General features: G+C 39.6%; 1 protein-coding gene across 6 annotated transcripts in view; it reads left to right on the forward strand.

Moving 5' to 3' along the window:
- Positions 1–26,515, forward strand: part of LOC103040540 (cytoplasmic dynein 2 heavy chain 1) — a 70,390-nt gene that overhangs the window by 38,122 nt on the left and 5,753 nt on the right. For 3 of the 6 annotated variants that reach the window (XM_049466922.1, XM_049466925.1, XM_049466923.1), the window contains exons 60-87: positions 425–548; positions 1,147–1,268; positions 2,036–2,122; positions 2,390–2,516; positions 2,732–2,873; positions 3,122–3,231; positions 4,184–4,204; positions 6,098–6,196; positions 6,713–6,836; positions 7,529–7,692; positions 7,826–7,945; positions 8,994–9,128; positions 9,329–9,472; positions 10,095–10,184; positions 11,109–11,174; positions 11,272–11,322; positions 11,421–11,498; positions 12,307–12,438; positions 12,997–13,069; positions 20,990–21,150; positions 21,392–21,517; positions 21,677–21,787; positions 22,030–22,185; positions 22,729–22,804; positions 23,165–23,370; positions 23,541–23,645; positions 24,574–24,690; positions 25,480–25,689. In XM_049466922.1, coding sequence (XP_049322879.1) covers positions 425–548; positions 1,147–1,268; positions 2,036–2,122; positions 2,390–2,516; positions 2,732–2,873; positions 3,122–3,231; positions 4,184–4,204; positions 6,098–6,196; positions 6,713–6,836; positions 7,529–7,692; positions 7,826–7,945; positions 8,994–9,128; positions 9,329–9,472; positions 10,095–10,184; positions 11,109–11,174; positions 11,272–11,322; positions 11,421–11,498; positions 12,307–12,438; positions 12,997–13,069; positions 20,990–21,150; positions 21,392–21,517; positions 21,677–21,787; positions 22,030–22,185; positions 22,729–22,804; positions 23,165–23,370; positions 23,541–23,645; positions 24,574–24,690; positions 25,480–25,689 — 3,277 coding nt within the window. Of the gene's footprint in view, positions 1–424; positions 549–1,146; positions 1,269–2,035; positions 2,123–2,389; positions 2,517–2,731; positions 2,874–3,121; positions 3,232–4,183; positions 4,205–6,097; positions 6,197–6,712; positions 6,837–7,528; positions 7,693–7,825; positions 7,946–8,993; positions 9,129–9,328; positions 9,473–10,094; positions 10,185–10,610; positions 10,942–11,108; positions 11,175–11,271; positions 11,323–11,420; positions 11,499–12,306; positions 12,439–12,996; positions 13,070–20,989; positions 21,151–21,391; positions 21,518–21,676; positions 21,788–22,029; positions 22,186–22,728; positions 22,805–23,164; positions 23,371–23,540; positions 23,646–24,573; positions 24,691–25,479; positions 25,690–26,515 lie in introns of those variants that run through there. The other 3 variants (XM_049466924.1, XM_049466927.1, XM_049466926.1) reach the window with 2 other exon arrangements.

Genomic DNA, 26,515 nt, shown 5'->3' on the forward strand with positions numbered 1-26,515 from the left:
ATCCCTGTCTTCTATTTTTAGAATGCACTGACACGTTAAATGTCCCACAGATGGACGTCTTAACTGAGGGTAAAGACTGATACAGTAGATACTTCTACCAAGATATGTTTCAGATAGTGTTTTAATTAGAGTAAAACCATTAGTAAAAATGAATATTGCTGCACTAAGCAGCACAGTGTTTGCGCTGAAAGCCTGTTAGATTTTAATTTGGCTGTAATTAGACACTGTGTTCCAGATTAAATGATTCTGTTAGGGGAGAAAGACTGATTTAATTAAACTCTCGCGCAGTAGAACTCTCAGTAAGGCGATGTTCAGTAGCAGTGTGTGACTAAAGACGTCACGCTGCTTTGGTTTCAGTCATTTTAAAGGCTTAATTCTGTATAAATACGTAATGGCTGTGTTTCTAAATGTGTGTGTGATGCAGTTTTTTGGCTAAGCGAGGTGTGAGAGAGGACATCGCCACGTTCGATGCTCGAAACATCACACACGAAATCCGCCAGAGTGTGGAGGAGCTGCTGCACAGGAACAAAGCTTCCTTTGACCCAAAGGTAAACACACACTTAAATTGGATATTCTAAATAGCCCCAAAAAAGGGATACCTTATAAAAAAAAGCCCTGGTGTGTGACTGTATGCACTCTGGCACTCTGTGCTGAATCAACTCCTCAGCGCCCGATGCAGTCCTCCAGGTGAACGGTCATTTCCAGTTGAGAGTACACTGTGCATGATTGGCTACTGTTTCTCACCGGTGTGTGTTGAGTGTGTGTGGAATGTAATTGTAAGCATCCTTGGTTTGAGTGGCAATAAGGTGCTATATAAGTTTAACAGTAAGTAAGTACTTAAAGACATTCCATTGTTAAGGTAATAATTGTCTTTTCTGATTTCTTAAATGTCCTTTAGTCAAGTAAAAAAACCCACCAATTACAGATGAGATGTAGATTAGTGAAACACAGATCCAATAGTTAAGACATGAAAATTTTAAACTGTACTATATTATCACAAAAAGTTTAATTGAATCGTCAAGAAACATAATATTAATGCACATTCATGTTCAGCAACCCCAGAGCATAAATGAAGTAGCTCATTAGATGCATCTGGATGCTTATGGGCATACGATGTGTTTACTGTGTGCATTTTCCGTTCTACAGAATGCAAAGCGTGCGAGTGCAGCTGCTGCTCCATTAGCTGCGTGGGTGAAGGCGAACGTCCAGTATTCTCATGTTCTGGAAAAAATACAGCCACTGGAGAGCGAACAAGCTGGACTGATGGAGTCAGTATACATGCTTTAATAATACACAGTGCACAGCAGTGTTTTTTAACCAGTGTATGAAAAGAAAGTCTGCCAGCTCTTAGTTGTGTCTCTTTTTCTTTAAGCGTTTTTTTTTTTTAATAAAGAAAACAAGAGTTTCTTTGTAAAATTATGATTGGTTAACGGGTTCTCCATTATCAGTCTTTAGTATTATTACACAAAACTTGTGAATTCTTAAAGAGGTAGGGATCGAAGTAATCTGATAAGTGTGGTTTATTTCTTTTAAAAATGATTTTAGATCTACTGGTGGGCCTGCTGCCACTCCTGAAACAAATTATACCCTTATAGAAAACACTGCATCCCTATTCTAATTATAAAGTTTATGACTGATGTAATTTAAAAGTCAGATAATTACATATATAAGATGCTAGCTGTGCTTCTTAGTTAATACCTGTCCATTAAAGTTAAGAAACTTAAGTCAATAAAGCTCTAGATAGGCTCAGTGTGCATTGTGTTATTAACATCACACTATGATATGTTTGTTTATATTTGCATATCTATGTATGTAATATTTATTCAGTTTAAATCATGTCTGGTTTCACACTGTCTCAAACTGATGGTTTTCCCTGAGTACAGACATGTGGATCTGAAGGATTTGAGGTTATTTCACAGCCCACTCGGGTGCAGTTCAGTGCTTGAGAATCATGCTGTAGAAGAATTTACTCCTAAGAAAGGTAGAATTTTATACAGTTAGTGTTTTATGATTTGTTATTTTGTCCCTTTCTCAGAAATCTGCGAAAGACGGAAAGTCGCAAGAACAAACTGGAAGGTCAGCTGAACTCTGTTGGAGAGAAAGTTCTGGAGCTGAAAGAGAAGTATGTGTTTATTATTATTTTTACACTAATGAACTCTGTATGGGAAAAAAAAAATGGGATACACACACATTACACATTACACCTACAGGAAGTGCGCACCCTAATTGCTGACCTGATTTCTTTTAAATTGAATTAGTTGTATGCTAACATAAAGAGTAATACAGTATCATTTCATCACATCAGAATTGTCTTTGAGTTATAGTGCTGCATCTCTTCTCTCATTTGTGTGTGTGTGTGTGTGTGTGTGTGTGTTTGTGTGTGAGCAAGGTTTCAGTGTCGTACTACTGAAGCAGCGAAGCTGGAGGCTGATGTGAGCAGAGCTCAGGAGACCATCAGCGCTGCAGAGAAACTCATTCACCAACTAGACGGAGAACACACACGGTGGACTACTCAGGTCAACAGTGCAGTAAACACTATTGTGTGTGTGTGTGTGTGTGTGTAAATCCCTGACTTTATATTAAGTTAGTTTTATTTTTAGAGGATTTCTAATTATTATTCGATTAAAATAGCCTCTGCCAGCATACTGAGCATTAGCACTGACATAACCAATAGCCATTGGTTTTATGATGTATAATATATGTATAACTATTTGTGTGTGTGTGTGTACAGGTGGATGAGATCAGTGAGGAGTTGGCCACTCTTCCTAAGCGAGTGCAGCTTGCAGCAGCTTTCATCACTTACCTGTCTGCTGCACCTGAAGACCATCGCAGAGCCAAACTACATACCTGGATGGAAAACTCCGGATTACAGAGTACTACACACACACACACACATACACACACACACACCCACTCTAGAGTGGGAGAGAATGGGATAATGGTGATTGTACATCTTTACATATAGAATCTGTAGAGTGAAACATTTTCTTCTGTCAGAAACTCAGTGGTAGTGATTTTCATGAAATATACTTTGTATGTATTAAGCAATTCACTACAATGCAAGGCAGTGTTTTATTTGTGCAGGTTTTGCAGTTACACACTTCTACTCTCTGATTGGCAGAATTTGACTTGCGTCACTTCCTGTGTTCTGAGAGTGAACAGCTGATTTGGAAGAGTGAAGGGTTGCCGTCTGACGATCTGTCTATGGAGAACGCTCTCGTTATACTACAGGTACCACACACACATCGCACCACATCTGCTAAACTATCATGTTTTTTCTGTCTATGAGCTTCAAGTTCTTCTAAAAGGTTATTCAGACTCTGTCTTGAGCTGGGTAATACCTGCCTCTTCTTCTCTTTTTAAGGAATGCGCTGAAATAAGACCTTTTGCCCAGAAAATAAAATTAAGTTAAATTTGACATAGATTTTCCTCAGTAGTGCTATTCTAATCATAAATTTACCTCAGCATATTCCAATCACATTAGGCTCTGAAATTTACACAGAAAAAGCCATACTAGCTACCTCAGCTTGCGTTATTGTTCAAGCCCTGTACAGCTAGTACCTTTTAGCTGGAAAACAGAAAAAACATAACTGATAGTAAATGTGAAAGTGATGCTGAATGTTTTGTTTCTTTTAATTTATGCGATAAGATAGTAAAAATTATCTTTTGTTTTTTTGGCTGTCACTGCCAACCCTCTCCCTTGTAGCTGTTCTCTGATATGCAGTTCCACTGGGAGCTGGTGGGCCTGCTGACACTGCTGAAAAGAATCTTAACATAAGAAGAAACACTTTTAACGTGACTTAAAACAAATGTATCATTATTATGTATAAATTATTCTGTCTATTAACTTACTCGTCCTAACATTAACAAATATATTTGTTGCTAAATATTTGGTGCATTGCTATTTTGATTATAAAGTTTGTGATTGATGTCATTTAAATGTCAGATGATTAGTAAATACCTGTCCACCAAACATAAGAGCCATTCTAAACTCATCTCACCTGCATTTTGATACTGATTCTTCATTCTGATCTTGTGTAATGCATATCTCACTATGTCTAATCATTGTACTAATCTTTCATAAGTCACTCATAAAGCATCCATGTGCATTGTTGTGTGTGTGTGTGTGTGTGTGTGTGTGTGTGCGTTTGTCTGCTTCATGCTCCCATGCTGCCTGCGTCAGATCACTGCACTAAAGAACCGGGTAAGAACATATACACACCCACATTATCATGTTCATGCACACTCACGCTCAATATTTTTCACACACTGCATTGCATTTAAAAATGTAGATATTATTATATTTAAGGGGATTTCCACTTATTTTCCACTTATTTCTCAAAATGCATAACTTTCAGATAAGAGTCATTTAGAGTGGGTTTAGATTAAAACTGTTTTAGATAAACTTACCTCGTCAAAATTGTTCGCATTGCCCGTCTAATAAAATCTAATACTCCCTTACAAAAAATTATTACACCAAATATTTATGAATGCACTGCCTGGTTGATACACTGTCCTATCAGAGTCCTGAAAAGATTTGGGGACTAAACCTAATTTAACTTATGTATATCATAAACATGGTGTATGGATACATGAATGTTTTGTGTGGGGGAAAAACATTCTCCACAATTTTACTGTCATTATTTTATATAAATATAAGAAAACATGTATATTTTTAGATCATGTAATCGGATATCGGGTCGGTCAGTCACGTACTTCAAAGGATCGTAATCGGGTGGAAAAGATCCAGATCACTAATGCATGATATTTCTAAGCCACCAGCTGATTAGGAAAGCAGGCACTAGCGGACTCTAATTCAGCAAGTTAAAGACCTATTTACTTCTTTCATTCACCATCCACCCTTAGTTGTCCTCTAAACTGTCATCACATCGTCACTGTGCTAAAGACACTTTATCTTACCCGCTCGCTTTGTCCCTCTTTCTTACACACACACACACACAATATGCTGCTACGCTACTATTTATTTATTTTCTCCATTAAAGCTCTCAGTTATACTCAGTAGCTCAGCGAATTAAAATATTCTCATTTAAAAAGCATCAAAACTATCTTGAGATGATATAATACAGCTAAATCAGACCTATTAAACCACACTACACAATTATTACTGTCTCCCTCCCAACAATATAGGGAAATAACATCATTTAGTGATTTTAATATTGTGGTGATTAATACAATATTTTTATAAGTGACTGACACCACTAAGGTAAATATCATTTAACTTTGCCAATCTAATACAGATTCCTTTATTTACGTTTAAATACCCGTTATTAATATTTACACTGGTTATTTTAATGTTTTTGCTTGTTTAAAGACAATTATACATTCTTTAAATATATTGTTTTCATTAATATATTTAGTAAGCAATTATTGTCATTTAAGAAGCTCATGCTAGTACAGTATAACACTTTTACAAACGCTTTTTTGTGATAAAAGGATCTGTTTTGATACAATGGACATGTTTTTTATAACTGCATTGCCAAAGTGTATCGGATTGGCACTTGGTATCGTCAGAAAATCAAAAGACTTGAACTTAGGAGCAAACAAAATGTGATTGATAATTTCTAGTGTAGACATTATTAGTAATGGTTATATCTGTGTTGCAGTTGTGGTGACAGACACTTGATGTCATTCACTGTAAATAAATTAGAGTTAAAGTGTTTTTCAACAATGAAGCACAGTTTTGCACTAAATCCACTCTGAGTGACTCAGCCAAAATTGGTGGATTTTCTCTTTAATTAAGCTGTCCATCCTTTGTGCACTATTCTCTCTTTTACTGTTGTTGTACTCCCAGTTAACACCCATCTGTCCACCTCCACACACCCTGGACCCAGCAACTTCCTCTCCTCCAGCAGTGAAAAACAGCACTTTCACAAAGACCTGATATAATTAGCTTTCTAATTCTCTGTGTGTGTGTCTGTGTGTGTGTCTGTGTGTTTGTGAGTCTGTGTGTGTGTGTCTGTGTGTGTGTGTCTGTGTGTATGTGTGTGTGTCTGTGTGTGTGTCTGTGTGTGTGACTGTGTGTGTGTCTGTGTGTGTGTGTCTGTGTGTATGTGTGTGTGTCTGTGTGTGTGTGTAGAGTGTTGCTTGTCCATTCTTGATAGACCCTTCCTCCCGTGCAACAGAGTGGTTACGCATTCACCTGAAGGAACATCGGCTAGAGGTCATCAACCAACAGGTACACACACACACACACACACACACACACACACAGATCGTCAAAAAAAAGATGCACCCAGAAAGAAGTCCCTGATTGAAAGGAATGTACAGGTTACCAGGAGCAGTACATAATTAACATATAGGGCTCTATCTTACACCCTATGCAAAGTGGGATGCAATGCTTATTTATTTTTCCATTTGCTGTGTTGATAAATCAGAACCTGGGTATTGTAATAATTGTGCTATTGTTGCTGCCATTACATGTGTCTGGTCTGTTTTTTTGTCTTTCCTCTGAGCACTTTCATTACAATTTCATACTTGTTTCACACAATTCAGATAAAAGTTCTTCAGTCAAATTGTTTCAGCACCTCTGAAAAGAGTTCAGAATAAATAAATCAAAGTAAAGGAGCGAATAAATTAATCAGCAGGTTCTGATTGACATTTTCATTTAAGTACAGTCTTGAAAAGACAGATGCAGTGTATCCAGCTAATATTTTTCCTTTTTATTCTCTCTCTCTCTCTCTCTCTCTCTCAGGACTCTAGTTTTATGACGGTGTTGGAGTTAGCAGTGCGTTTTGGTAAAACGCTGATAATTCAGGAAGTTGATGGAGTCGAGCCAGTTCTTTACCCTCTACTGCGCCGAGACCTGATCGCCCAGGGTGAGTCTGTCCATCACTCCATCCACTTATTACTTCATTTACCCATCACTCCATCTCTTCATTTCTTAATCTGTCCATAACTGCATCACTCCTTGTCCATCACGCCATGTGTCTTCCCATTACTCTGTTCATCCTAACTCCTCCTTTCCATCACTCCATTTGTTTATTTACTTAATTTACCCAACACTACATCTGTTTGTCAATACATTTCTTTATCTATCAATACTCAGCACATGACATGCTCCTCATTCATGAATCCATCCAGCCATCCCTCCATAACTCTATTTATCTGTTATTCCTATCTGTGTATCACTCCATCCATCCATTTTTCAATAATTTTGTCACTTAAACCGTCCGTCACTTTGTCCATCCCTTACTTCACCATCTGGTCACCCACCCTTCACTCCATCTGTCCCATCACTCCATTCCTGTTTCATCTGTTTGTTTACCTGTCACTCTATTCATTCTTCACTTTATTTTTCTATTCTATTCTTTACTCTGCCCATTCCAATTATCTATTTTATCTAACTTATCATCCATCCACCAACTTATCTTTTCACTCATTTGTCTATCCATCCACTTGTCTATCCATCCACTTGTTCATCTATCCATCCTGTCATTCAGTCAGCACTTAAACTGTGTGTTAATCTATGTTCTGTGAGACTGGACGCTTCAGTGGTTTTGTTCTTCAGGTCCTCGCTATGTGGTGCAGATTGGAGATAAAGTTGTGGACTATAATGAGGATTTCCGTCTGTTTCTGGCAACCCGGAACCCTAGCCCTTTTATACCCCCTGATGCTGCATCAGTAATAACTGAGGTGAACTTCACCACCACCAGAGCAGGACTGCGGGGGCAGGTAACACACACACACATGCATGCGCACACACACATACACAGACACGTTATTAGCAATGTGTTAAAGTGTTAACAGTGCGATGTTAAGTGACTTCTGCTTCATTAGTATAGATTTTGTGTGTGTGTGTGTGTAGTTACTGGCTTTGACTATCCAGCATGAGAAGCCCGAGTTGGAGAGTGAGAAAACTAAACTGCTGCAGCAGGAGGAGGAGAAGAAGATTCAGCTCGCTCTCCTGGAGGAGTCACTGTTAGAGGTAATGAACTCCAAGCATGCCTTGATCTTCCTTCTGCTGATACCAGTCTCCAATTTCCAGCATATGGTGGCCAAAATAACTGAACTTGCTAGAAATAATTTATCAAAATACAGTAAGTAACTCTGAGTTAAAAAAAACTCTGTTCTTCTACCTCCATTGCCTGAATTAGCCAATAAGGGAAAACAGAGAAAAAACGAGCGAATCAGGAAAAGCCTCCGGACTAATGTCAACCTGTAAGTTAGGATCTACTGCCCCACCCACCTATAGGAATAGGATGCAAGATATTTGCTTCTTACAATAGATAAAGTAGATGCTTTTTTTTTGTTCGCTCTGGATGATGGTGCCTGCTAATTACCCTAAATGTTATTTTTTCTCCGTGACACACTCCGTGGGATTTTAGTTTTTTTTTTCTCTCTCTCTTATAGCCTTTGATAGCCTGGCTTAGCTTCCTGTAAATTATCTGAAAACCAGAGCCTTCTAGAAAAGTGCTTTTATACTGCGAACAAACTAGATGTTTCAGTTGATCTGGACTAAGACCACCGTATTTGGTTTAATCAAATTTTGGTCCTTGTAAAAGCATCTTAATGCTGTTCCTTCTACCAGTGTTAATGCATGCTCATTTCCACCTGCTCCACATGGACTCTACAAACTACAAGAACAACAGTCATACAACACAATACACCCACACTAAACCTAACCACTAAATCTAACTCCTATACTCGCCTCCCTGGTGGCTATGGCCATAACAAGCCCCATTGGCCCCACAACAATGGCCATAACAAGCTCCACGCTACACTATATGGGCAACTAAAACATAAGGAACAAAATGGAACGCCTCACTTCCAGACCAACAAGGCCATTTGTGTAGATATATTCCAAACTCTATTTTATAGACTATATTTTATGGAGCAGATGCAAGGCGTAAAAAATAGACTGTTGACAGGGTGTAACATAAGTTTTGCGATGTGTCTTGTGCAGGGTGTATTATAGTGCTCTTCTGCTGTTTGTTTAGTTGATGTCAATGTATAAAGTGTGTATTTGTGTGCAGACGCTGGCTACAGCACAGGGGAACATTCTGGAGAATAAAGAGCTGATCGAGTCTCTGAACCAGACGAAGGCCAGCAGTGCTTTGATCCATGACTCTCTCTCAGAGTCCCACAGACTGCAGACTGCCCTCGACCAGGTGTGTGAACCAGGAAGTGTGTCCAGAGTGTGCATTAGTGCAGTGTGTGTGTGTAAGATGAGGATGAATGTGAAGTTTCTTCTTAGTCATTCTTAGACTACTGTTGGTCAAGCCTGTATCAACATGCAGTTCAACAGAAGGCCTCATGGGGGCAGCAGTGCTTCATTAGTTCTAATCACTATCTCTCTTTCATTCTGTAGGAGAGGGATGCTTATCTCCCATTGGCTGAGAGAGCCAGTATGATGTATTTCGTTATAACAGATCTCTGCCATATTAATAACATGTACCGCTTCAGTCTGGCTTCCTTCCTCCGCATCTTCCACAGAGCCCTGCAGACCAAACAGGTGAACACACACACACACACACTGTATGTGTTCCGATGAACTGGCAAGTCAACAGAAACACAAAGGTTTAGAAACTTGAGGGGGTGTTTCTAATAAAGTGTCCCGTGAGCGTAAGCAGAGGGTATGTGTTTCTAATAAAGTGGCTAGTGAGTGGAAGCACAGTGTAGAAGGTGTTTCTTATAAAGTGGCCAATGTGTGTAAGCCCAGTATAGTATATATTTCTAACAAAGTGGCCAGTGAGTGGAAGTACAAGATGGGTGTTTCTAACACCCATAAACAACATAAAGGAAATCATGGGTCAGTTTTTGCTTCTTAAGTGCATTAATGAATCTTGGGCACCCATCTCCCTGTCACCAGTTATCTGGTTGTCCTTTCCTGGAGCATGTTTGGCAGGTACCGACCACTTAGTCTGCATGATGCTGTTTGTTCACTAGTGTTGCACTGGATTTTGTTTAGGGTTTTCAAAGCAAAGGTGGATGAATACTTTTTCACATCACACTTTTTACCTTTTCAGGTAAATAAGTAAAAAAAAAATCAAGGGGTTTGAAAACTTGTTCAAACCACTGTATGTGTTTGGGGTATGCATAAATGTATAGTGTGTGTGTGTGTGTTGGTGTTTCAGGAGAGTGACAGCACTGAGGTCAGGATCGCTGCTCTGGAGGCATCTTTGAAGAGTATGGTGTATGAATATGTCTGCCGCTCACTATTTAAGGTACACAGACAAACACACACATAAACACACACACACAGACCCATTTTTTTTTTCATTTTTTATTCAAATTTGTAGTTTTTCCACAAATTAATTAATTCAGTGTTTGTTAGCATCGCAGGCTCAGCATCGTCCATTATAAATAAAGAAGCGCACGTCAGATACAGAACATGACCTGAATGATTGACTGAATCTGGGCTCAGAGATCAATCATGCTTGTGTGTGTGTTTAATGATTTATCAATATCCGACCTGGATATGGTGTGTGTGTGTATGTGTGTGCGAGTTGGGGAGTATCTACGTATCCTAGAGAGAATGAACCTGCGTGTGTATGTGTGCACATTTTCTAAGAAGCTGTGTGAGGATTGTGTGTGTGTGCGTGCCTGCGTGTGTGCGTGCGAGTGCTGACAGATTCTCCTGTACTCCCTAGAATACAGAGTGTTTGAAGATAAGAAGTATCTGCAGGGAAGAGAAAGGGAATCATGTCAAAAGCTGCAAAGGAGGAAGAATGTTATGATGTTCTGAGGCAGCCACTGTGCTGTACACCCGCATACACACACACACACACACACACACACACACACACAGAGCCTTTGCATCTTGTTTCCTCTTGCTCAGCTATACCACAAAAATAACTCTCAAACAAAGATGTGACATGTAATACAAGGATCTCTTCATTACAGAATGACCTGTTTTTCTGATTGTTACAGGCTGAATTTATGATGGTTACAGACTGATTGATAGAGACTGAGATTCTGATGGTTATTAAATGAGCTTATGATGTTTTCAGACTGAGCTTCTTATTACAGACTGAAATTCTTATTGTTGCAGACTGAGCTTCTCATCATTACAGACTGATCTTTTCATCATTACTCTCTAATCTTTTGATTGTTGTAGATAAAGCTTCTGATGGTGTTGCTCTTTACAGGCAGATCAGCTGATGTTTGCGCTGCACTTTGTGAAAGGAATGCATCCTGAGCTTTTCCAGGAAAATGTATGAATACACTCACACTTTTTAGTATACACACTTACAGCTAGGTGTTATTTGATTATATTTCAGAGACATTGTTATATGTGTGTATGTGTTTTAGGAGTGGGATGCATTCACTGGATTGATTGTAGGAGACATGGTCAGAAAAGCGGTATGAACATTTAAATTTTTCTCTCTATAAAAAGAAGCTCAGGAAAGAGCAGAAGAAAAATTACCTGCTAATTTCATATCTATCCATTTTCATTACAGGACTCCCAGAAGTCCTTGCAAGAACAAATTCCTTCTTGGATTGATCAGGAAAGACTACCAGCTGTGGCTTTACTCAAGGTTAGACACTCTTTTGCACTCTCTCACACACACACACACACACACACAAATACCTGCTAACACTGTTTTTGTTTATGGATATTATACTGGTGCCTGGAATGTTTTTACCTCTAATCACATATAAGGTCAATTATGTACAGTGGTCTTACCTAACGACTCAATAATCTGCTGATCAGGACCTTCTGATTACTTTTCCTTATCTGAGCCATTGGGTCAAAGATTGTATTTCAGATCAGAGTTTTTTCCATTTAGAGTGACTGCAGCCTTTTCTCTTTTTTGTACTGCCTGTGTTGTTACTTGTCATAATAATTTATGTTAAATGTTGAATTATGGGTGACAAGAGGTCCAGCAGTCTAAAGCGCTGCCACTGTTTGAGATTGCTGGTTCGAATCCTGGTCATGCAGTTTGCCATCAGCTGCCAGAGCCCTGAGAGAGCACAATTCGCCCTGCTCTCTCTGGGTGGGTAGATGGCGATCTTTCCCTTCATCACTCCTAGGGTGATGTCTATCAGCACAGTGTCTGTGAGCTGATGTATCGGAACCAAGTTGCTGCGCTACTCGGCAATGCTGCATCAGCAACAGATCTAAAAGAGGTGGTGGTAGACTTCACATGTGTTGGAGGAGGCATGTGCTAGTCTTCACCCTCCTTGTGTTGTGGTATCTCTAGTGATAGGGGATATACAGCTGAGTAAAATCTGAATTGGTGGTACAATCGGCCTAGCTAAATTGGTAGAAAAATAGGGGGAAAATTATATAAATTTATATAAAAAACATTGATTAATAATAAGCTTTCTTTTTGTCTTTTTTAGACCACGTTTCCAGCACTGTATCAGTCTTTGTGTCTGAATGACTCAGGTCTGTGGATGTCCTTTTCTCGAAGCTCGACCTGTGAACAGGAAATACCATCATCTATTGCAAAGAAACTCTCCCTCTTTCAGCAGGTGAGGTTACACTGAGAAACACAGTGAAACAATGGTTGTTGTATTTAATGAAATGCCAGCTAGGAGGAACGCAAGGTATATGTTTGTAATACAGTGGCTAGCTGTCAAAAATATTGATATTTATTACTCTAGGGTATAAAAACACATACGTCTACTATGTTCTTGCTGGAGTGTGGGAGTGTGGAAGTGTGCAGGTGTGACGCATCGTATAAACCAATAGGGTGTCGGAATGGTATATGTTTATACTTCTCATCCAACTACAATCAGATTCACTGTATCTGGATGGAGAGATTTATCTGGATAGTGGTTTTATTGAGCAATGAGAAGCCGGAATGAAAACCAGCTGAAATTAAAGGGGGTAATGAGGCTATTTTTTTAAATGTAAGTAGTAGAAGTAAAAAGTCATCTGAAAAGTAATTAATCAAGTAAAGTATAGAAAACCAACGTTTCTACTTAAGTAAGGTAATGAAGTTGTACATTTTAAAGTTATTGAGTGGAATGGGAAGTTACTGATTCTGGATTAGTGGTAATGGTGTCATTGGTGTGGTCTTTCTTCAGGTGCTGGTGGTACAGGCTCTTAGACCGGACAGACTGCAGAGTGCAATGGCTGCTTTTGCCTCGCGTGCTCTGGGTAAGCAGGGAGAGAAAGAGACGGTGTTTACAGTTATTATGTGCTCATATCAGCATTTAACGCAGCACACAGATTTTTTTTCTTCCTACAACTGATTTTATTTGAGTTCCTGAATTATTTATACATTTTAATAATACCATACAATGTGTAGCGCACAACTGTGCCTCTCTAGGCTAAACACAATCAAGCTGCTGTCTGTAGGTCTGGAATATCACAGCACATCAATACATTGCCTCCCCTGTTTGCACAAACTACATATAACAACTTTAGATTACACACAGGCTATTCATGCTCATAACTACTCAGCACAGTGGACACTAATACAAATACTAATAGAAAAGGAGCAAACAGTTACAAAACCTGTGTAACATATATATTAGGACTGGCAACATTAAAGCGGTAATGCACATGATTTATTTGGAATCAGCAACACATTATTATTTTTTTGAACGAAAGTTGATTACCCCACCAAGTTTGACCCCAACTTTCGCCATAAACTGCCCCTAAATTAATGAAAAGCTCCAACACGGACAACACAATAACAGAGAAGATTTCCCCCAGTGTTTAGTATCCAGTCATAGTGCTCCTATAACTTTCCCATCATCCATTACAACAGCCATCTATATTCTTATTTGTACGTGGGCACTTTTTTCACTCATTTATTATTTGTTTAGGTATACCAAGTACAAAAGTATAAGTATAGGCCACTTAAAAATTTACAGGCCATATTTTTTATGTATATGTGTAGATATTCTAACCAATGTTATCCTTAATACTAATGGCATACTTCTTTTAAAAAAAAAACTCTTTTTGTACATTGCATTTTGCAATCGTCAAATTTTAATGAATGTTAGCTTACTGATTTAAAGGCAGACTAAACTACGCATGACAAAACATTTGTTTATGTTTCTGAAGAGTGCGTATTTCAGGTACATTCATTACTTAATAATACAGGGATCATGCACTTATTGTAACGTTTGTAATCTAAATATTGTTTGGTTTTTGTCATTTTTTCTGAGTGGTTTTAAAAAGTAATTTTAATTTAATTTTCACAAACCTGCAGTTACCATGTGTCTGGTAGAATCCAGCAAAAAACAAACGAAACAAAAAAGTTAACAAAAAAGTTAAAACAATATCAGCCTATGACAAATCATTTTCATTTACTGTACTTTTTACCGAGCTCGCTCCTTAATATGTATCTGTGTTTAATCTGATTGGCTGAGCCACTTTGATGTTCAATTTTGGAGCTCAATCCAGACAGATCAGAATAAGCTTTTGGGACATTCCAAGAAGACCATCAAATTTATTTCACTTCTTTACATTGCATTAGGTTTGTGTATGTGCTGGAGTGCTTTTGCAGGACTTCAGAAAAACATTGGAATAATATTAACTTTGTTTGCTGCACCTTGCAGTAACTCTGCCAGTGTACTTGATAAATACAGTCCGCAGTGTCCAGCTTGAGTCTTGAATAATCAGCAGGTGTACACTGACCTGCAGTGTGAGCAGAGAGATTCAGCAGTAGGTGAGGGAGTTGTCCCATGGCCTGCAGTGTTACATTTCTGATATGCAGCAGCTGGTAGAGCTGCTACTTTATGAGATAATGAATGTCAACACTGTTAACGCTGTAAAATCAGCCAACCAGTGCACAAGCTTAGCCAACAGGAATTCTTGAAACAGACTATGGGCCCTATTTTAGTGATCTATAAGCCAGCCGTCTACAGCACACCGTGCTTTAGTGTGCCTTTTCTATTGTAATGATGGGAAAAGTTCACCTTGTGAGACTCGAAACGCACAAAAGGCATGTAATAATTCTCTTAATTAATCAATGATGTGTTTTGGCATAAAGTAAAATGAACCAATCAGCATGTCACTTGCCATTCCCTTGAGGAGCCAGGGGCACTCTGACTTTATTTTAACGGTGTAGCTACCTGTTTGTGTCCAGGTTCCCCCCGTTGACATTGACACAGATGTTCAAATAATATTTACAAACACAGATTTTCTAGTTTGTGCATCAAGGTATTGCAAATAGAATGGGACTCTCCGAAGCAGATAAACATGAACCTATTGGTACCAAGCTTAATTCCAAGCATGGGCTAGAGAGCTATAATAGCATTGAGCTCATCAGTATTAATAAAACTGTGTTCTCTGGAATGATGGTGCTCAAATATTTTCACTGAATGCAATCAAATCTTTACAGCAGGGCTTTAAAAACCTGCTAAAAAGCCATGTCTGGACAGTAGGTACCCTTAATATCAGAAGAAAGCACTTGCACAAGCAAGTGTCCCAAAAAGTTTGTCCATATAGTGTAGCAGTGTTTTGTAAAGGGCTACATTTTTGTCTGAATTTGTTTTTTCAGGGCTTAGCAGGGCTCTTTACACTCTGAAAGCTCTTGACACGATCACATGCCCACTCATTTAGCTCACACACTCACACAGGGGTCTTTGCCTCTCTCTTAATTAGAAGGTTCTGTGAGTGGGTTATTAGATGTGCTCTCCTGTGCTTAACTAGAGCCTTGAGTGATCCCAGAACACTACGGCAGGGGCGTAGCAGTACACTTGGCACAGTCAGTGCATTGGACGAGTCTGTTAGTAGATGCTGTTTTTTATGGACTGTTTTGTATATTGCAATGCCCATTCTCCTTAATGCAGCGGTGCATTGTGCAGCATTAAAACAAACAAAACACAAACGCAGCGTAGCTAAACACAGTGGGCAGCGGAGTGTGGAGGCCATGCTGCTGTAACTGCACTGTAATCAGTTGGCCTGTCTGTTTTCACTCACTGAAATGAATTATAGCGCTAACTCAATGCAGCTAATCACAGGCTAATTGACAGCCTGCCCTTGGAGTGGATGTCGCGCATACTAAACCAATTTGTTCATAAACAAGCCAGTTTATTTGCTAATTAGGCTATTCATTCGGCACAGGGCTCAGGTTCTGCTGATGGCAGCAAACCCTGCTGCTGCAGTATCAATACTGCGTGTGTGTGTTTAATTTCCAAGTTCTGCAGTGTAATTCAGAGTTCAGTTCGCCCTCAGAAGCTGTATAGGTTGTGAACAGTTATCTTGTGAGTGTGGATGAACACGGGCCAGCATGCCTACAGCAAAGCAGCGTGAATGATATGAATATGAGTAAGGCTTTTTTATATAGTGAAGAAAATAAGCTGATATTTTATTTTGTGAAAAACATAACATCTTATTTGGTACAAAAAACGTTTACAGCAATTACAGAGGTCAGACATTTCCTGTAGTTTTTGACCATGTTTATTAAAAAATTACAAGCTACTTACTGTATCAGTTAGGGTTAAACAATTTGTTGCCAGCTGAAACATAATTACCCATGTAGTAATTATTCAATGGCAGACTCTTACCTATTTGCTTAGTTAAATCCAGGTGGTGACCTTTTTTTTTAGCCAGAAAGTGTATGTTCACCCAAATGTAGCTCTGCCTAAGTGTATATCACAGTCCCTACATTTACTGTGTCATTAATATATATTCACCCTAATGAGCAGATATAGCTCCTCCTCAGTGTACATCACAGTACCTACATTAAGAGTGTTACTAATATGTAGTTACTCTAATGAGGGACTGTAGATCCGCCTTAATGTATATCACAGTACCTACATTTAGTGTTATTAATATATATTTACTCTGATGAGAAACTGTAGCTCCGCCTACTCAGTATATCGCAGTACCTACTATAATGAGCGAGTGTGGACAGTGGTTTTGAGGTGATGCTGAGAGATTGATCTTGTGTGTTGCTTGTCTGAATCTTAGTGATTGTATCAAGGTCTGGAAATGGATGCTAAGTCAGACTTTCAGAAAGAACAAAAAAATGAGTGTGTGTGTGTGTGTGTGTGTGTGTGTGTGTGTGTGTGTGTGTGTGTGCGATGGGTTGGAACCCCTGATGGATTTTTGGAGCGTCTGTCGTCTCGCTTCTGTGGAGATAATGAGAACAGCAGGGTTTCTGTACAAAGCTGTCCGACATCTCACACACACACACACACACACACACACACACACACACACACACACACACACACACACACACTCATTTTTTGTTCTTTCTGAAAGTCTGACTTAGCAAAGGGGACATGCTATCTACTCTATATTACCCCCTCCACACACACACAATGTCACACACACACTCTCCCTCACACAACACACTCTCTAATACATTCTCCCACATGCACACACACACACTCTCTCTCACACACGCACGCATTGACACAGCATGTCCTGGGGTTATCACACACACACCTTTTCAGTGCGCAGCTGAAGAGATGCTCTCAGTTCAAAATGCCTTACAGTGTCAATTAACCTTCACACACATACACACACACACACAGACATTCTGTACCTCTCATCAGTGTCTCTGTTGTAACTTGTGAGCTATGAAACTTTTAATCTAAAGGCAAAAACACACTCTAGGAGTTTGACTTTTATATAATAAAATATTCACAGACAGAAACCTCAAGTTCACCCTCAACAGATTGTTGGAAAAAAAGTGCTCTCATGGGGAACTCCAGGCTTCTGAGTTAGACTGGACAACGCCTCTTGCATCACCTGGTGGCTGGCTGCACTACAACAACATATAACCTCATCTATGTCCATGTAAGGCCATATGCACACTGCACAATTTTAGGCTCTTTTTTAAATTGACAAATGTTTTTGAAACTTGGCAAACAAAAGCCTCAAATTGGAGGTAAATGACTGACCACTTTACCACCGCTGGAACAAATGATTACTATGGCTGCATTGCACTTTTTGGAGGAGAATCTTCAGACTAGTTACGCTTTCTTTTCTTATATGCAGGAAATGCACAATGTCTCGTACTAATTCTGAGACAATTCTGTATCCGATCTCGCATTCCTGCTCTGATTTCACAGAGTTAGCATGCTAACTTGCAAAACAGAGTATACTAAACTAAACTAATTGGTAGCACTTTTCCTAACTGCACTGTCCTGAACACTGGTGTCCCACAGGGGTGTGTTTTATCTTCCTTTCTATTCTCGATTTACACAAATTAGATCGAATATAACAGTAAAGATATCTCCCTTATAAAATATGCTGATGATCAGGCCCTTGTCGCGTGCTTGGAGGATATTACCAGTTCCTCCTAGCTACACTGCATTAGTCAGCTAGTCACTTGGTTTGATTCCAGCTTCCTTAATCTTAATGTTAGCAAGACCAAGGAGCTATGTTTTGGAGGAAGGATGATAGCTAGCAGCATAGGGTCTGTGTTCAAATCAACTATCATAAAAGTGCAGGAAGTGGAACAAGTGGATCATCTAGCTTGTTTTAACAGCAAACCGCGCAGACTAAAGTCCAATTTACTCGTCTCTGAACAGCGAAAGAGTTAGAGCTGCAATTAACGGCTAATACCAATGCTGCTGCACCCAGCCTTAGTGCTGGAGAAGCTGAAAACTCACCCTTATAACACTGTACGTCAGTGGAGTGGCTTTACTGCTCCTTAATACCTGACTGGTAGAATTCATACATAAGGCACACCGGATTTTAGGTGTACTGTCAATTTGTGGGAGAATTAGGAGTGCCTCTTTTAGTCTGAAAAATGCAGTGGGTTTTTTTTTTTATGAATGCGTATCACCTCTATAAAAAAGCGAAACAGAGGCTCTTTTAATACCAGCAAACCTACTCTGACCATGGACTGTTCAGCTTCTGCTGTGCAAACTCAGTGTGAATGCTAATGACTGTGCCGCTAGTCTGCTTAGTGTAACACTAGTGTTACTGTACATTAATCACTACTGGCACTAGCAGGAGCTGAGCTAGCTTGTGTAAATCACTATGGAGAACTTTAACACTAAAGCAGAGCCACTGCTGCGCTAACTCAGTGTGAATGCTAATGACTGTGCTCCTAATCTACTTACAACGTTTGTGTAACGTGAATGTTAACGTACATTAATCACTGTAGACACTAGCAGGAGCAGCACTAGCTTGTATAAATCACTATAGCGGCTCTGAATGCTAATGCTGAGTCACTGCTGTGCTAACTCAGTGTGAATGCTAATGACTGCGCTGCTAATCCTCTTATGGGCACTGCTAATCTGCCACACTCTATAGCCACTCGTACACACACTGCGATACAGTACACACAGTGTCACACTCATTCACACACTCTCGTCCTCACATTCTGTGTCCTTTTGTGTGTGTGTGTGTGTGTGTGTGTGTGTGTCTTCATATCCTGATTAGCTGTATTTGGTGTATTAGCGTGAGATTAGAGCTGGTGTTGGAGCAGGTAACACTTGATTATATGTTAACACACATGATTATGTTAATATTTTAATTTGTTAGAATATTCATTTTTTGTTCTGAAATTAAGGGTATTTAAATAGAGTTTATCATGTGAGTGTTGCAGCAACTCTACTTTCCAGAGAAGGCTTTCCACTAGATTTTGAAGTGTTATTGTAAGAATTTGTTTGCATTGAGTAACATGCGTTAGTATTGTCAAGATTTTGGATCATCACCAGCCAACCTCATTCACAACCCCACCATTTATCCCATTTAAAAATATTGGATGGAGCTCCATTATTGCAGAAGACAATTCCACTTCTCCACAGCTCAATATGGGGGGCTTTATACCCCCCAGCCCACACCTGGCATTAGGCATGGTACCAGTAGGTTTCTGTCCCAGAAAGTTCCATTCTTTGTGCATTTGCACATCTGTGTCAGCAATGGGTGCAGCTTAAAGTAGCTGAATGCAGCTAACATTTCCACAACAATTAAAAAAAAGAACATGTTTAGGTTCTTCAGGCAACAAGCTAACAATTCTGCTACGATGTAAAGGAATCATGTTTTGTTCACAAGGTTATGGTCAATACCTCTGCCACAACTAATAAGAAGCATACAGAAATCACATGTCAAGGAATCACAATTTTTTGTTCCAATAGAACTAACTGGCAGTCACAAAGGAATCACATGGAAATGGCTTAACATCTCTGCCATGACGTAAAGAAATTACATTTTTGTTCTTATGGTCATGGCTAAGATCTTAGCCAAAGCACAAAAGAAATTACATGGTTAACATCTCTGCCCTAACATAAAAGATTCACATGATTCGTTCTTAGGGTAATGAGCAACATCCGCCACAAAGTAATTGTTTTTTTATGTTATAGTAATGCCTTGGATGCATTGTCTCACTTGTTGTTTCTCTGTAATATTGATGAAGAGAAGGTGAGGAGAATATCGTCTGTGTTGTTGACAGCAATGTTTTATTTAATATAAGTAATTGTTTTACAGCCTTAGACCATCAACACTGAACTTCAGGAACATTATTACACACACACACACACACACACACAGGGGTCTTGTCTCACCCTACAGCGAAATAGTAGGATAACATCTCCCCAGCTAATCACCACTCAGAATAATTAACGCCAGCAGTAATCGTGTGTGTGTGTGTGTGTGTGTGTGTGTTATGTAAGACTACAGCTCCAATATTCCTCAGTGCTGCAAATTCTTAAAGAAACACCAGAGAACTCTTTCATCCTGACCTTAAATTAACTCTCAGCTTTTCTTTCATTCCCCAAATCTCTCTCTTTCTCTCTCTCTCTCTCTCTCTCTCTCTCTCTCTCTCTCTCTCTCTCACACACACACATTTTCTCTCTTTATTTTTCTATCTCTTTCATTTTCTCTGTATTTGTTTTCTTTCTCTTTAATGTTTGTCTTGTCTCTTTTTCTCTCTCCTGTTCTTTTTTTCTCTGTCCTCATTCCCTCTATTCCTTGTCTCTCTCTTTTTGTTTTCTTTTCTTTCTATCTCTCTTATTATTATTTTCTCTTGTTTTTCCCCACTTTCTCTGTCTCTCTCTTTCTAAGTGATTAGCAATTTCATTAGCAGTTACATAAACTGTGTGTGTGTGTGTATGCGTGTGCGTGTTTTTTTTTTTTTTTTTTTTTTTTTTTTTTAAGGTATGAAAGAGTTGTCTCCTCCACCTCTGAACCTGCGGCGAGTGTATGGAGAGACTGTGGAGACAGAACCGGTCCTTCTGATCATTTCACCTGGAGCGGATCCATCACAGGAGCTGCTAGAGCTCGCCAGCGACACAGTTGGACGGGACAACTACCATGAGGTCTTTCCTTCTCTCTCTCCCTCTCCCTCTCTTTCTCTCTCTCTGTTTCATCCCCCCTCTCTCCTTTCTCTCTCTCTCTCTCTCTCTCTCTCTCTCTTTCTATCTATCTCACTCACTGAAGAAGATTGTATTAATTAAAATGAACTGTCAATTCACCTTTGAGGCTCTATAATAAACCACTACTCCATCACTGAGATCAGTGTGTGTCCATGTGTGTGTCTGTGTGTGTGCATGTGCGCAGTTGGCGATGGGGCAGGGCCAGGCTGACGTAGCGCTGCAGGTTCTGAGGGAGTGTGTGCGGAGTGGAGAGTGGCTCTGTTTGAAGAATCTGCACTTGGTCACTGCATGGCTGCCCCTGCTGGAGAAGGTCAGTAGTGCACCTACTGTAATCCCGTTCAGCCTACAGCAGTTTAGCTTCGCCCATTCAGTCTACATCAGTTTACCTCCGCCCATTTAGCCTACAGCAGTTTATCTCCAGTTTCTTTATTGATTTAGGTAACAAGTGTTTGTGTGTGTGTGTTTGTAGGAGCTAAACAGTATGCAGCCTAAAGCAGGGTTCAGGCTGTGGCTGACTGCAGAGGTTCATGCCAACTTTACCCCCATCCTGCTGCAGTCCAGTCTGAAGATCACTTACGAGGTAAGTGTGTGTGTGTGTGTGTGTGTGTTATCTTAGGTCTTGTAGGTCAGAAAAGTAACTGTGAACCTCCTGGCTCTAAACATTGGACCATCTGCAGTTCTTTTCAGATAATAATAATAATCTAAATATTTAATACTTAATAAAAATGATAACATGAGACAATAAAGAAGCAGGTAACATTTCCATGGTGTAAATATGTGTGTGTGTGTGTGTGTGTGTGTGTGTGTGTGTGTGTGATGCAGGCTCCTCCTGGTCTAAAGAAGAACCTGTTGAGAACCTACGAGTCATGGACCTCGAATCAGATCAGTAAAGGAGGACAGACGGCTCGAGCTCAGAGTCTGTTCTGCCTGGCCTGGTTCCACGCGGTCTGTCAGGAGAGACGCAATTATATACCCCAGGTACGTACACACACACACACAGTCTTTTCTGTATATGGCACATATACCACATATACACGCACACATGCATATACATAACACATTTTTAAAAATGTAGACTGATATTTATTGAGATGTTGTATTTCTCAACATGAAGTCTCCATATGGGGTCAGGGTACCATGTTTGCTCAAGCAACATGTCAGACATCTCGACGTGTGTACACTCATGTTTTATTTCTATGGCTAAATAATTACAAGAACCTAGTGAAACGATCCATATCATGGTACAGAGGTTATGAAGATAACTATATATTTAAAAAATTGTGATTTTAGGAAAAATGTCATAATATAAAAACACACCATAGGTAGAAGTAAAGTTTACTTTTTCGGTAATAAGAAAAGTAGGGTTACACAAAACTAAATATATAAATTACCTATTGAAACAGTGTTAAAAATGAATAAAGTTTGTTAAAACAAACTGTTGTGAGTCTTCAATGTATTGCTATTTTCTTGCCCTCAACTGCTGTTAGACCTTCACCTGCGTGTCTGTGTGTGTTTTTGCAGGGTTGGACTAAGTTCTATGAATTCTCTCTGTCTGATCTGAGGGCTGGCTTTGACATCATTGATCGACTTTTTGAAGGTGTGTGTTTTAATTTTATTTATCTCCTTATTTTTCAATATGTTTATGTTTTATTACTGATTGGATTTAGGTATGATATTTCATGTTTCATTACAAATAGCATAAAGAGGATGAGTAAAAAGGGATTAAATAAACAAGCCCACAAACAAATAAGCAGATAAACAAGATTTTATTCTGTTTGATTTATCAGTAAAATGATTGCATGATATTGTTGAGTGTTTGTGTTAACCTATTATTTATCTTCTGTTCTGAAGATTCTATGTCAGTGTAAATATCTGATAAAAAGAGAAATGCTAAAATACTCTGTGTGTGTGTGTGTGTGTGTGTGTGTGTGTGTGTGTGTGTGTGTGTGTGTTTCAGGCGGTAAGGTGTTTCAGTGGGAGTGTGTGCACGGTTTGTTGGAGAGTGCGATCTACGGTGGTCGTGTGGACAATGTGTGTGATCTGAGGGTTCTGCGCTCTTACCTGCAGCAGTTCTTCAGCACACAAGCTCTCACACACTCACGTAGCAGGAAAACACACGCTTTCCCCACTCAGATCAGTCTCCCCAACTCCTGCAGCATAATGGTGAGCTCAAACACACACACACACACAGCACTGACTGATGTGACAAGTATGAAATAGGTGTTGGAAGGAAACTGAAGCCTTGTGTTTGGTGGGATGCAAGTTTGCATTACTCCTTACCTACATGAGGCTTGTATTTTTGTGTGTGTGTGTGTGTGTGTGTGTGTGTGTAGGATTACCGCAGTGTGGTGGAGAGTCTTCCAGAAGATGACAGACCGAGTTTCTTCGGCCTGCCTGCCAACATTGAGCGCTCAGCCCAGCGAATTACCAGCACACAGGTACTTGAAGATACTTTGTGTCTCGTCACTGTCAAAACAAATAATTATATTTCTGTTGTTGTCATTTTTAATTCTTCATTCACATGGCTTAAAGTTTTAAAAAAGTAAGCCTTCAGGAGTTTCTCTTGTCTGAGGCCAGGTGTTCCTGACTGGAGAACCCATGTCCTGTACAGTTTTCTATTATTTAAAGGAGCGTCATGATACTTATTATCTTACTTCCTTACATTAAGCTGTGCTGTGTGACTATTGACTGTCAGAGTTTAAATCAGTCAGCAAGGCACTTGTATTTCCCACTGCCAAGATTGAAAAACTCCAGAAATTTACCTGAGCACACCTCACTTCCAGACCTCTACGCCCATCAGTGTAGATTTATTCCTGATTTGTGACACTATTTTAACGGTGCTGATGCAAAGCATGAAAATAGACTATTGATAGAGTGTAAGATAGTAACGTTCATCTCGATGTGCCTCGCACAGGGTGAACAATAGGGCCCATAAGCTTACCTGCGCTCGCTTTCTTTCTCTCTTTTTCTCTCTCTCTCTGTTTTAGATTAGTGTTGAGCTCTGCACTCATTTGTCACTGTCGAGTTGGGGATTGACTCTCAGTACTGCTCACACCCACCTGTGTGTGTGTGTGTGTGTGTGTGTGTGTGTGTGTGTGTGTGTGTGTGTGTGTGTGTGTGTGTGTGTGAGAGAGAGAGAGAGAGAGAGAGAGAGATCGATTAGCCCATCAGCTCCTCTGTGCTAACAGCAGTAGCTAAAGCGGTTCAGGTGTGAGGCTGGTCTGTCTGAGCTGAATGTAAAGTGTGTGTGACCGTTCTGGAATTCCAGATTTCCTCATCCTAACACATCACTCACACACGTCTCTGTAACACACACCTGAGTAATAACTCATTGTTGACACTGTGTGTGTGTATGTGTGTCTGTAGGTGATCTCTCAGCTGAGAATACTCAGTAGGTCGGTGGCTGCGGGCTCAAAGTTTGACAGAGAGGTTTGGTCCAGTGGCCTCTCACCTGTTCTTAACCTGTGGAAGAGACTGAACCAGGTACACACACACACACACACACACACACACACACACACACACACACACATTAACTTACTTTTTACATCTTTGTTTAGTTCTTCACATTAAAATACAGGTTAAAAGACCCAAATATTACCAAAGAATTTTATCCTACAATACATGACCAAATCAGGTGTAAAAGGAAGCGTGCACCAACCAAAAGAGGTGTCCTCTCTGATTGGGATCTGCTTAACCATGGTTCAGTTCATCTGCAGTGTGATACATTTTCTAGATGGTTCTAGATGATCTTTCAGACCAATTACAAAAAGTTGAGTCAGTTTTGAAACAAACCAGAGGAATAAAGAACTCGTCTCTTGAAGACTAGGAATTAATCTGTTTACTCTAACAGTAGTTTAACCATTTTTATAAACAGAAATAAAAGGAATCTGAGAGGAATCTTTTACACTAATTCTGTTGCAGGGCAAAAGTGTGTAAGTGAAGGGGAGTCTGATTCTGTCAGAGTGCCTGAATTCAGCACAACACCTGAAAGCAAAGCAACTCACCTAACAAAACTAACATTCTACAAGCCAGTTATTATTATGAAGTATAGAGAGACTTGTAGCTAATGATGACAGGATGTAGTAAACTTCTTTAATCTATCTCACTAAACTGCAGTGTGATACCGAAGCTAAGTGAATCAGATACTGTATGTACAATGTAACAAATACTTGAACCTTGGTGCGACTTAGTCTGGACTTTCAGATGAAGTTTGGGTTTTAGGATGAATATAAGGTTTCCTTTCTTTCTCTCTCTCTTTCGCTCTCTTAGGGTTCCTCTCTGATCCAGCAGAAAGTCTCTCCTCCTGCTGAAGCCGTTGGCTCTCCTGTGCTGTCATTTGTTCAGCTTGAGCAGTTTAACGCAATCCGATTGGTCCAGAGCATCCACCAATCACTGGCCTCGCTCAGCAAGGTGATCAGGGGCACCTGTCTCCTCACAGCTGACGTCCATAAATTGGCAACCGCCCTACTCAACCAGGAGGTACATACTATAGACTCTGTGTGTTTATCATTTGTCATTAAAGTAAAAGTCTAGGGGTGCTGAGTGGCCCAGCAGTCTGAAGACACTATTTTTCAGAGAGTGATGTTTCAAATCCTGGTCATGCAACTTTATTCTCGCAATAAAAGAAAATAAAAGCTAATGTATAATATATATTTTAACTGTTAATATAAGGCCGTGGTTCTCAAACATTTAAAGCAATGTTTTAGCTTTACCAAGTTTACAATCTGTAAAATACTGGTTTAATAAAGTTTACGGCCTACTGAGACAGAGGGAAATAACAGGAGTGTTTGAGAATAGGGAGTAGTGAACTAAAGAGTCTATTCGGCACTCCTTTATCCCCAAAGCTAATTCTTTTGCTAGTATGACCAATACAGAAATAATTGTGAATCCTGGAGTTAAACAGAGTTCAGTTGTAGGGCCTATGAAACAGTAATGAGCTGAGGTACAGGCTTAAATACAGGGTCTACCAGGTTAATCACTAAACAAACCTGATGTAAAATTAATATTTTTGTGCATATGCATGTTTGGCTAATAGCGAATTGTGGCTATAGTGATTGTTTCTGCAACGAAATGCAGATATTCAGCACAACCTAGCCATTTATAAAATCTTCAGTCTGCAGTAACAATCACATTTAGTTTGATCTGACTCACAGTGGCAGCCTGTAACATTATGCAGTGGTCTTTTAAAGAGGCACAAGACCTATCAAAAGCATCCAGCAAGAGCTCAAGCATCACCACCTGCATTTTGGGGATGGATGTAGTAAGGGAAATCCACGTACCAGCTACCAAAAAGGAAGTAAATTTG

This window comes from Astyanax mexicanus, chromosome 18 (genome assembly GCF_023375975.1).
Source record: "Astyanax mexicanus isolate ESR-SI-001 chromosome 18, AstMex3_surface, whole genome shotgun sequence".
NCBI classification, from domain to species: domain Eukaryota; kingdom Metazoa; phylum Chordata; class Actinopteri; order Characiformes; family Acestrorhamphidae; genus Astyanax; species Astyanax mexicanus.